Source organism: Pezoporus flaviventris, unplaced genomic scaffold, assembly GCF_033815535.1.
Source record: "Pezoporus flaviventris isolate CSIRO_AGI_PZ_B2104156 unplaced genomic scaffold, CSIRO_AGI_Pfla_v1 ptg000041l, whole genome shotgun sequence".
In the NCBI taxonomy this organism is placed as follows: Eukaryota; Metazoa; Chordata; class Aves; order Psittaciformes; family Psittacidae; genus Pezoporus; species Pezoporus flaviventris.
The window spans coordinates 1,347,365-1,358,777 of NW_026892589.1; the positions used below are offsets into that span (position 1 = coordinate 1,347,365).

An 11,413-nucleotide genomic window follows, 5' to 3' on the forward strand; every position below is an offset into this window, starting at 1 on the left:
CTGTTGGTTATAACCCCTCAGTGCTCAGAGCTGTCGGTTATAACCCCTCAGTGCTCAGTGCTGTCGGTTATAACCCCTCAGTGCTCAGTGCTGTCGGTTATAACCCCTCAGTGCTCAGAGCAGTTGGTTATAACCCCTCAGTGCTCAGAGCTGTCGGTTATAACCCCTCAGTGCTCAGTGCTGTCGGTTATAACCCCTCAGTGCTCAGTGCTGTCGGTTATAACCCCTCAGTGCTCAGAGCTGTTGGTTATAACCCCTCAGTGCTCAGTGCTGTTGGTTATAACCCCTCAGTGCTGTCGGTTATAACCCCTCAGTGCTCAGAGCTGTCGGTTATAACCCCTCAGTGCTCAGGGCTGTCGGTTATAACCCCTCAGTGCTCAGGGCTGTTGGTTATAACCCCTCAGTGCTCAGTGCTGTCGGTTATAACCCCTCAGTGCTCAGTGCTGTCGGTTATAACCCCTCAGTGCTCAGTGCTGTCGGTTATAACCCCTCAGTGCTCAGAGCTGTCGGTTATAACCCCTCAGTGCTCAGTGCTGTCGGTTATAACCCCTCAGTGCTCAGGGCTGTTGGTTATAACCCCTCAGTGCTCAGAGCTGTCGGTTATAACCCCTCAGTGCTCAGTGCTGTCGGTTATAACCCCTCAGTGCTCAGGGCTGTTGGTTATAACCCCTCAGTGCTCAGAGCTGTCGGTTATAACCCCTCAGTGCTCAGTGCTGTCGGTTATAACCCCTCAGTGCTCAGTGCTGTCGGTTATAACCCCTCAGTGCTGGGAGCTGTCGGTTATAACCCCTCAGTGCTCAGTGCTGTCGGTTATAACCCCTCAGTGCTCAGTGCTGTCGGTTATAACCCCTCAGTGCTCAGTGCTGTCGGTTATAACCCCTCAGTGCTGGGAGCTGTCGGTTATAACCCCTCAGTGCTCAGTGCTGTCGGTTATAACCCCTCAGTGCTCAGTGCTGTTGGTTATAACCCCTCAGTGCTCAGAGCTGTCGGTTATAACCCCTCAGTGCTCAGTGCTGTCGGTTATAACCCCTCAGTGCTCAGTGCTGTTGGTTATAACCCCTCAGTGCTCAGTGCTGTCGGTTATAACCCCTCAGTGCTGGGAGCTGTTGGTTATAACCCCTCAGTGCTCAGAGCTGTTGGTTATAACCCCTCAGTGCTCAGTGCTGTCGGTTATAACCCCTCAGTGCTCAGTGCTGTCGGTTATAACCCCTCAGTGCTGGGAGCTGTCGGTTATAACCCCTCAGTGCTCAGTGCTGTCGGTTATAACCCCTCAGTGCTCAGTGCTGTCGGTTATAACCCCTCAGTGCTCAGTGCTGTCGGTTATAACCCCTCAGTGCTCAGTGCTGTTGGTTATAACCCCTCAGTGCTCAGTGCTGTCGGTTATAACCCCTCAGTGCTCAGAGCTGTTGGTTATAACCCCTCAGTGCTCAGTGCTGTCGGTTATAACACCTCAGTGCTCAGGGCTGTCAGTTATAACCCCTCAGTGCTCAGTGCTGTCGGTTATAACCCCTCAGTGCTCAGTGCTGTTGGTTATAACCCCTCAGTGCTCAGTGCTGTCGGTTATAACCCCTCAGTGCTCAGTGCTGTCGGTTATAACCCCTCAGTGCTCAGTGCTGTCGGTTATAACCCCTCAGTGCTCAGTGCTGTCGGTTATAACCCCTCAGTGCTGGGAGCTGTCGGTTATAACCCCTCAGTGCTCAGTGCTGTCGGTTATAACCCCTCAGTGCTCAGTGCTGTCGGTTATAACACCTTTACCCGTCCCGTGTCACCCAGCGCTAACCCCGGGAGCGGCGCACACCAACCCAAACCTCAGCTCGTGACCCCGAGGCCCGGAGCCCCTGCGGGCACTCACCCCCGGCGCGGGGACCTGCGCCCCCCGCCACCACGAGTGGGTCCCGCCGGGCCCGGCCTCCCCCGAGCCACGGGGACTCCGGAGCCGAGGCCGCCCCGCGGGAGCCGCCTCAGCAGGACCCCGGAACGGGGCCTACACCGGGAGCCAGCCCCGCCCCGCACACCCCGGCGTGCCCCGCGCTGCAGGACCCCTCCGACGGGGACGTGAGGGCTGCCCGCGGTGCGCCTGTCCTGCCCTGCCCTGCCTCGGCCCGTCCCGGCCCCGTCCCGTCCCGGCCCCGTCCCGTCCCGCTCCGCTCCTGCCTCCCGCCCCGCTCACGCTGTCCCAGCCCCGCGCGGCTCCGGTGGGTGAGGGCCCCGCGCCCCGGTTGCAGGCAGCGCGCGGGCAGCCCGGGGTCCTGCGGCGCCGGGAGCACGCGGCAGCGGCGGCGCGGCCATGGGAGGGGTGGAGAAGAAGAAGGTACCGGTTACCCCCCCCTTCCCCCGCACCGGAGCTCCCCTGCCCCGGCACCCCGGTACCCGGCTGTGTCCGTACCGTGCCCATCCGCCCCCGGTACCCGGCTGTGTCCGTACCGTGCCCATCCGCCCCCGGTACCCGGCTGTGTCCGTACCGTGCCCATCCCCCCCCCCGGTACCCGGCTGTGTCCATACCGTGCCCATCACCCCCCGGTACCCGGCTGTGTCCGTACCGTGTCCGTCCCCCCGCTACACTCCCGTGTCCTACCGTGTCCGTTCCCCCTTCCCCATCTCCCCCTGTACCTTCCCGTTCCCCCCCTCACCCCATCCGGTGCCGGGTCTCCCCCTCTTCTCGCCGTGCCTACTGGCTCTATTCCGCCCCGGCGGTTCCCGCTCCCCATCCCGGTGGCCGGGCTCCCTGTACCGACCCCCCCTCGTCTCTCCACAGTACGAGCGCGGGGCCGCCACCAACTACATCACCCGCAACCGGGCGCGGAAGAAGCTGCAGCTGAGCCTGCCCGACTTCAGGTGCGCCCAGCATCCCACCGGGACCCCCGCAGGAGATGGGGCCTGTGGCGGGGTGTCCCTATGGGCCCTCCCCATGGGGAGCCGGGTGTTGTGTCCCGCATGTCCCGGAGTCTCAGGGTGTTGTGGTTTTGGGTGTCCAAGGGGCGGCAGCACCATTGGGTGCTCCTGCCCCACGTCTCACCCTTATCGCCGCCCCCAGGCGCCTCTGCATCCTGAAGGGCATCTACCCCCACGAGCCCAAGCACAAGAAGAAGGTGAACAAAGGCTCCACGGCTCCCAGGACCTTCTACCTCCTCAAGGACATCAAATTCCTCCTCCACGAGCCCATCGTCAACAAGTTCCGGGAGTACAAGGTGATTTCCCATCAGGAGCCCCTCAGGGGCCCTGGGGGCTCGGCCTCTCCCGCAGCCCCCCCCCAGCATTCCCGCTGTCCCGCAGGTGTTCGTGCGGAAGCTCCGGAAGGCGTACGGCAAGAGCGAGTGGAGCACCGTAGACCGGCTGAAGGAGAACAAGCCCACCTACAAGCTTGACCACATTGTGAAGGAGAGGTGGGTGCGCTGCATGCCCTGCCCTGGCAGAGCTGTCCTCTGGGCAGGAGCTTGCCCTGGGGATGTGGAGCCCTCGCTGTGTCCGTCCCTCATTGGGGATCCATCTCCTCTGTGTGTCTGAAGGGGGGGTGATGGAAACTGGTGTTTCTGGGCTGGAGGAGAAGGGCAGGGTGTGCTGCAAGCTGGTTGTAGCAATGCATGAGTGAGCAGGGAGTGCCTGGTCATCCCAGATGGATCTGAGATCTCCAGGAAGATGCTCAGAGCTCTCCTCCTCTCCCTGGGCACTGTTTTCCTCAGAGGGAGGGCTGATGGACGGTGACTCTTGGTGACTTGATGGGTTTGGTGGCAGTGGGAGAGGAGAAAACCAAAGCAGGGAAGGAACCTCATTGTCTCTTCATTGTCCCAGTGGTGCCCGGGACCTCATTGTGCTGGTGCAGATTGAGGAAAGGGAAATGGCACCAAGGGGCAAGCCCTGCCCCAGCAAGCTTAGGATGGGGGATTCTGTGACTGCAGCACTGCTGGAGTGGTGGGACCTCACCATCTGACTGCAGCCTTTGAGTCCTGCAGCTTTCATCTGGCCAAGGAGTGCCCTGTGCTGTTGTGCTGCACCACAGGAGCATTGGTCCTGGTGGGTGCAGGCTGGGATTCAGTGTCACAGGTTGGTCTGTGTTGGAAGGGACCTTAAAGCTCCTCCAGCTCCAACCCCTGCCATGGGCAGGGACACCTTCCACTAGAGCAGCTTGCTCCAAGCCCCTGTGTCCAACCTGGCCTTGAACACTGCCAGGGATGGGGCAGCCACAGCTTCTCTGGGCACCCTGTGCCAGCGCCTCAGCACCCTCACAGGGAAGAGCTTCTGCCTAAGAGCTCATCTCAGTCTCCCCTCCGGCAGGTTAAAGCCATTCCCCTTGGCCTGTCCCTACATCCCTTGTCCCAAGCCCCTCTCCAGGTTTCCTGCAGCCCCTTTAGGCACTGGAGCTGCTCTCAGGTCTCCCCTTCAGGAGCCTTCTCTTCTCCAGGCTGACCCAGCCCAGCTCTCTCAGCCTGGCTCCAGAGCAGAGCTGCTCCAGCCCTCGCAGCAGCTCCGTGGCCTCCTCTGGCCTCACTCCAACAGCTCCACATCCCTCTTGTGCTGCTGCCCCAGAGGTGGATCAGGGCTGCAGGAGGGGTCTTCCCAGAGCACCGCAGATGGGCAGGATCCCCTCCCTGAGCTGCTGCTCACACTCTGGGGATCAGTCCAGCACATGTGCCTGTGGGTGCTCTAAAACCTGTTGACACCACACGGTAACTGGGCTGTTGCTCTCCTGGCTCCCTGGAGAGCCCCGAGTCCCAGGAGCTGGTGTCCCCAGTGCCCAGCAGGGGCACCCCATCGCTGTGGGTCACCAGTTCGGTGGGATGTGCAGGAGGCTGATGCTCTTTGGTTCCTGTCCCCTTGTCCTGCATGGTCTCCACGAGCCCCAGCAGCTCCTGGTGGACGTGGCTGTGTGTGATTCCTCCTCCTGCCCGGGCACAGGTATCCAACCTTTGTGGATGCACTGCGGGACCTGGACGATGCTCTCTCCATGTGCTTCCTGTTCTCCACCTTCCCGCGCACGGGCAAGTGCCACGTCCAGACCATCCAGCTCTGCCGGCGCCTGGCTGTGGAGTTCCTCAACTACGTGATCGCCTCCCGCTCCCTGCGCAAGGTGGGTGCTGCGGGAGGGGGGCCGAGACCCCCTGCCCTGGGGGATTGTGGTGGTGGTGATGAGCTTGTGCCCCTGGGTGGCACTGGACCCACTGTGCTGGTGCTTCAGCCTGGGAATGGTGCTGCTGGGCTGCCTGATGCTCCCCTGGTGACCCCACTGACAAGGGAAGTGTTAACGAGAACGGGACAAGGGAGCACCCATGGTCTTCCTTCCCCTGAGCCTTCCCTCCATTCCCTGCCAGGTCTTCCTCTCCATCAAGGGCATCTACTACCAGGCCGAGGTGCTGGGGCAGCCCATCACATGGATCACCCCTTACACCTTTGCCCATGATGTGAGTACCGGGGGGAACGCGGCAGGATCTCCTCAGGACCCGCGCTGCTGCTGCCCCACTGCTGCCTTTGCTGGGATGGGGAAGGGTTAGAATAGAATCACAGTCTGGCTTGGTGGGGATCCCCAAAGCTCATCTAATCCAGCCGCCTGCAGTAAGCAAGGGACATCATCAACTAGACCAGGTCGCTTAGTACCACATCCAGTCTGGCCTGGAACGTCTCCAGGAATGAGGCATCCACCACCAGTCTGGGCAACCTGTGCCAGTGTTTCACTGCCCTCATGGTGAAAAATGCCTTCCTCATGTCCAGCCTGAATCTCCTCTTTCAGTTCAAACCCATCACCCCTTCATCAGACACAACAGGCGCTGCTAAAGTCCCTCCCAAGGACAGCTGAGGGACCATCCTGTGGCTCTCATGCTGTGGAACCCATAAAGGGCCTTAGGTGATCAGGTGGGGCCCAGCCCTCCAGGCTGACTGTCCCCGTGTCCCCATGCCTGGCTGTACCAGCCTCCCCGGTTCCTTGTCTTCTCTTTTTAATTACCAAATATGCCTTAATCAGCAATTAAAGATTAACCTGAGGAATGAGGCTTGTACCACTTAGTGAGGAGCCGAGTCAGACTCATCGCTGTGCTGCACCTTGCCAAGATCGTATCACAGAGTCATCCCAGCCTGGTTTGAGTTAGAAGGGACCTTAAAGCACCTCCAGCTCCAACCGCTGCCATGGGCAGGGACCCCTTCCACTGGAGCAGCTTGCTCCAAGCCCCTGTGTCCAACCTGGCCTTGAACACTGCCAGGGATGGGGCAGCCACAGCTTCTCTGGGCACCCTGTGCCAGCGCCTCAGCACCCTCACAGGGAAGAGCTTCTGCCTCAGAGCTCATCTCCATCTCCCCTCTGTCAGTTTAGAACCATTCCCCCTTGCCAGGCAGGACCCTCTCATTTCACCCCTGGGTTTGGCACAGTTGGGTTGAGGCTTCCCAGTTTTTTGTCTGGCCCCTGCTGAGGTTCACCCCTCCAGCTCAGCCTGCAGCATCTCCTTGGCCAGCCCATGTCCTGCCCAGGCAGAATTAGTTCTGTATCCCTGGAGTCTGTCCCCGTGTCCTCACCCTCGCTGTGCCCGCAGCACCCCACGGACGTGGATTACCGGGTGATGGCCACCTTCACCGAGTTCTACACCACGCTCCTGGGCTTTGTCAACTTCCGCCTCTACCAGTCCCTCAACCTGATCTACCCACCCAAGGTGAGGCACCGGCTGCTCCCGGCTTTGGGGCTGTGCTGGAATGTCAGGGGGTGTTTGGGGTCTCTGGGATTTGGGAGCTGCTTTCCCACATCCTGTTTCTCCCCCCAGATCGATGGCCAGGCTGATGCTGAGCTGAAGCCTGCAGAGGGCACGGAATATGCCATGGATTCGGAGAGCTACCTGGAGGTGAGGGGCACTGCTGTCACCGTGCTCCACGGGAGGATCCTGCGTGGTCTTGGTGTCCTGACCCCACACCTCCTCCTGCTGTGAGGCACTCGGTGTGTAGGGACTGAGGAGCAGAGCCAGACCCTTCCGTGGGAGGAGCCTGGTCTCAAACTCCTTGTTGGACAAGGGAGGAGCAGTGCTTGGTGTCCGTTCTGCGTGGTGGGGGACTTGGGGTGGGACAGGACATGGAGGAGCCTGAATATCTCTCCAGTCTTGGAGAAGCTCCTTCCTCCATGAGGCTGCCCCTTTTCCCATCCCAAAGCCTGTCTGGGCCTGACCCTTCTCATTGCCTCCCACTGCAGAAGCTGTCAGCTCTGAGCTCCAGCCTGGCCCGGGTGGTGGCACCAACCCACGAGGAGGAGGTGGAGCTGGATGAGTTCCCAGTGGAGGGGGTAAGAGCCTGGTGGTGGGGCTCAGCCCTGGCCTTGGGGGATCCTGTCTAGGGTAGGTTTTGTGCCCGGGCAGGGGCTGGTGTGGTGCTGGGAGGGACTGGGAGCCCAATGGGGCTGGCACCCTGCAGAGAGGGGCTTGGCAGGGGCTGGTCTTGGGGAGGAAGCTGAATACTTTGCCCTGAGCAGGAGACTGCGGAGCAGATGGATGCGAGGAAGAAGGAGCAGGAGGCCCTGGAGAAGCACAAGAAGCTCTTTGAGGGTCTGCGCTTCTTCCTCAACAGGGAGGTGCCTCGGGAGCCGCTGGCCTTTGTCATCCGGTATGTGCTGTGCCTCGGTGCTGCCCCTCCATCAGGGCTTGGGGGCGATCTACCTGACCTCCTGCAGGCCCCCCCCACCTGCCTCACCCCTCGGTGGCCTTTGCTGGCAGGTGCTTTGGTGGCCAAGTCTCCTGGGACAAGTCCTTGTGCATCGGGGCCACCTATGGTGTGAGCGACCCATCCATCACCCACCAGATCGTGGACCGGCCCCAGGTGCAGCAGCAGGTTGTTGGCAGGTTGGTGAGGCACGAGGCCTGTCCCAGACCTGTCCCACGCTCCCCTCTAGCCCATGAGCTCCAGAGCCTGAGTCCCTCTGCCCCACAGGTACTATCTGCAGCCTCAATGGGTCTTCGACTCGGTTAATGCCAAGCTGTGCCTCCCTGTGGCCGACTACTTCCCGGGGGTGCTGCTGCCCCCCCACCTCTCGCCCTTCGTGACGGAGCAGGAGGGAGACTACATCCCTCCTGAGAAGCTGAAGCTGCTGGCGATGCAGAGGGGAGAGGAGCCAGGTGATGCCAGGCTCTGGGATCAGGAGCTGGGGAGTTGAGCAGGGCTGGACCTGCTCTGGAGCCAGTGCCTGCTCTGCCGCTGGTGACAGTGCTCTGTCTGTAGATGAAGAGAGTGAGGAGGAAGAAGAGGAGGAAGAGGAGGACAACAACGAGGAGGAGGAGGAGGAAGATGAGTCTGAAAAGGAAGAGGAGATGAAATTAAAGAAGCTGGAAGAGCAGAAGACTCAGAGCAACAAGGTACAGAGCTGGCACTGCTGTGGCTGTGCTGCTCCTGCAGCCACCGCACTGCTGGGGCCTGGACCCCTGTCCCTGCTCAGGACCTGCTGCCTGCTGGGGAGGGTACTCCGTGTGTCCCTGGGGAGGGTGCTGGGTTCCGGGTGCTGAGCTCTGGCTCCTGCAGGGGCTGCCGGTGACGGTGACGGCCGGGAAGCTGCAGTTGGAGGACAAGCAGCGCCTGGAGCAGGAGCAGCAGAGCGAGGAGAAGCGCCTGGCCATCATGATGATGAAGAAGAGGGAGAAATACCTCTACAAGAAGATCATGTTTGGCAAGAAGAGGAAAGTCCGAGAGGTAGGAGCATAGCGCTGTTGTGGGCCCAGCACCTTTGACTCTTCCCAGATGGGCTCGTGGTGGTGGATCCCTAAAGCCAGGTGTGCCCCACATTGTGCTGGCTCTGGGCTGCTCCTGCTTTCCTGTAGCTGGTGAGGGCAGTGACCCGGGTGCCTGCAGCACATGGGTCCATCTCCCCACGCACAGCCGGGGGTTGGTGGGACTGGGGCAGAGCTGCCCTTGGTGACTGCAGATGGCTCTGACTCTGCCTCTCGGGGGGTTCTCCACAGGCGAACAAACTCGCTGCGAAGAGGAAAGCCCACGATGCTGCTGTCAAGGAGGAGAAGAAGAAAAGCAAGAAGGCACGGCGAGCGTGACGGGGCTGTGCCCTGTGGACACCCTTGTCCTTGAACCCTCAGCTCTGATGCTGGGACAGGAATGCAAAACGAAACCATTTCCCCTCTGTAAATAAACCTCCTGCTGTGCCTTTCCCAGTGCTCTCCTGCACCGGTGCTGCTCATCCTGCCTTGGACCATGGCATCAGGGTCACCAGCCCCTCACGCTGGTGCCACCTCTGCTTCCTGACCCCCAGGGCGGTGAGTGAGGAGGAGGAGGCTCTTGCAGGTCCCTTTGTGATTGTTCCTTTTGGACTGGCACAGCCCTGGGTGGAGGAGCAGCCCCACGGTGGAGCAGGAGCTGCCGGGCACTGCCCAGCACAGAGCACCCTGGCTTTGGTGGAGAGGAGCCCATCCCGGAGCCACCCTCTTGGCTTTCTATGTGTCATTAGAGCAGGTGACACTTGCCCAGGGCTGTTTCCTCCCCCCTGGCTGCGGTGGGACCGCACCGCATGCCGTGTTCTGCCCAGTGCGCGTGTGGGGCTGGAGGAGGCTCCTCACCCTGCGTGGGGCTGAAGAGACGGCGCCTGGGCCCTGCTCCAGGTGCCACAACCCCTGGGCACCGTGGCTGTGACCTTGCCCCTTGTCACCATTTGCCCATCCACGCTCCCAGCAGCAGGTTTGAGAAGGGTCTGCTCGACCCTGGCTGCGTGCTCAGCTCCATGGGGAGCACCAGGCTGGAAAGCAGCTCTGTAGGGAAGGGCCTGGAGCTTGCCATGAGCCGCCACCGTGCCTGGGGGGCATGAGGAGGGCTGGAGGAGGTCGGGGAGGCCATCCTGCCCCTCGGGACCGGTGAGGCCGCTCGTGGAGCTGTGTCCAGCGAGGGACGTGGTGCCTGGGGACGATGCAGCGTGTCCGGCTGGGGCAGCGCCTGCAAGGGTGGGCTGGAGGAGAGGGTGCTCAGCGGGATCCTAGCAATGGGTGTGAAGGGCTGAGGGGAGCGCCTGGAGGTGGAGCCGGGTTCTTGTCTCTGGTACCCAGTGCCAGGGTGAAGGCTCTGCAGGTGCCCAGGAAGCGCCGTGGCCATGGCTGGGGGGGCACTGAGGAGACGCCATGGCCAGGGCCTGCCACAGGGTGCCCCCAGAAGCTGTGGCTGCCCCATCCCTGGCCGTGCTCAAGGCCAGGTTGGACGCAGGGGCTTGGAGCAAGCTGCTCCAGTGGAAGGGGTCCCTGCAGAGCGCACTGGGGGTGGTCGGCAGCCCCCATCAGCAGCATTGTCCCCCCCTTTTCCCCTACATCCATGTTCCCCCCCCCATTCCCACCCTGGGGCCTGCTCACAGGCTGAGGCCTGCTCATGGCTGCCCGAGCCAGAGGAGCTGGGTAATGCCTGGAGCGGGGCAGCCCCCATGGGGCAGGTTCCTCCTTCCCTGGCCCCTCCGCGGGGTGGGAACGGGGGATCCCGAGGTGCTGGGGGGGCCCCTGTGGCCTCGGTGAGCTGGGTCGTGGTGGCTGAGGGCTTTACGTGGCGGCCATGGCGGGGGCTCCACGGACCCCCTGTGCTGGGCAGTGCCGGGGCTGCCTCATCCCGCAGGAATTCTGTGGGGCCGGCTCGGTGCTCCCGGGGGGCACGGACGTGGCCATGGACGCACCGCGGCCCCCGCAGCAGCGCAGAGGCCGTTGGCCTGCCCTCCCCTTCCGTCCCTGTTCTCCCTCCTTGGGCTTTCACCGGGACCTTCTTCTTTTTTCCTTTGTTTTTAATTTTTCCTTTCAATTTTTTTTTCTCTCTTTTTTTAATTTTCTCTTTCACCTTTTCTCTTTTTTCTTTTTCCTTTTTATTCTTTCCTTTTTCTTTCTTTCATCTTTTTTCCTTTTTCCTTCTTCCTTTTCTCTTTTTCCTTTTTTATTTTTTTAATTTTACCTTTACTCTTTTTCCGTTTTAATTTTTCTGTTTTGCATTTTCCATTTTTTTTATTTCTTTTCTCCTCTTCCCCCCCCCCCCCCATCCCCCCGGACTTGGGAGCATTTTGCTGTGTATATTTTTCCCCTTGTTTTTCCCCTTCCCTTGATTTCACCTCTTGGAAAAGGGGGGGGGCGTACCACATGGGGAAGCTCTTGGGAAGCTGCACCTGGAGCCAGGCTTCCACCATGGGCCAGGAGACCTTGAGTGCAGCTTCCCAGCCACACTGGAGCCTTGGGCACTGCAGCACTGCAGCACCCACAGCACCCACATCGCAGCACCCAGAGGCGTGGTGCTGGGCTCAGGGTGCTGGGCCGGGCCGGCAGAGGCCACGGACCAGTCGCACCACCTGGGCAGGCACCGGTTCCCATTTTCCCACCCTGATGACACCTTCTCCCTGTGTAACACCGCGCCTGGACAGCCCGTGTCCGCCAGGACCAAGCCCCGGGACCTCGGTGCTGCTGCCCGTGCCACCGCCCGGCTCCTCACCGCATCCCTC

The 11,413-nt window shown here is 61.2% G+C and overlaps 2 protein-coding genes across 2 annotated transcripts in view; one reads left to right on the plus strand and one right to left on the minus strand.

The window, feature by feature from the left end:
• IQCD (IQ motif containing D) overlaps window positions 1-11,413 on the minus strand; it is a 138,770-nt gene that overhangs the window by 37,545 nt on the left and 89,812 nt on the right. The window lies entirely within an intron of this gene.
• Window positions 2,203-9,112, plus strand: PES1 (pescadillo ribosomal biogenesis factor 1). Its single transcript, XM_061465719.1, has 15 exons — window positions 2,203-2,311; window positions 2,756-2,835; window positions 3,035-3,188; window positions 3,274-3,383; window positions 4,894-5,065; window positions 5,307-5,396; window positions 6,516-6,632; window positions 6,741-6,818; window positions 7,160-7,249; window positions 7,436-7,566; window positions 7,677-7,802; window positions 7,891-8,075; window positions 8,179-8,312; window positions 8,476-8,643; window positions 8,913-9,112. Exons 1-15 carry the CDS (start codon window positions 2,288-2,290, stop codon window positions 8,997-8,999), a joined length of 1,746 nt encoding a protein of 581 aa, XP_061321703.1. The 5' UTR covers window positions 2,203-2,287; the 3' UTR covers window positions 9,000-9,112.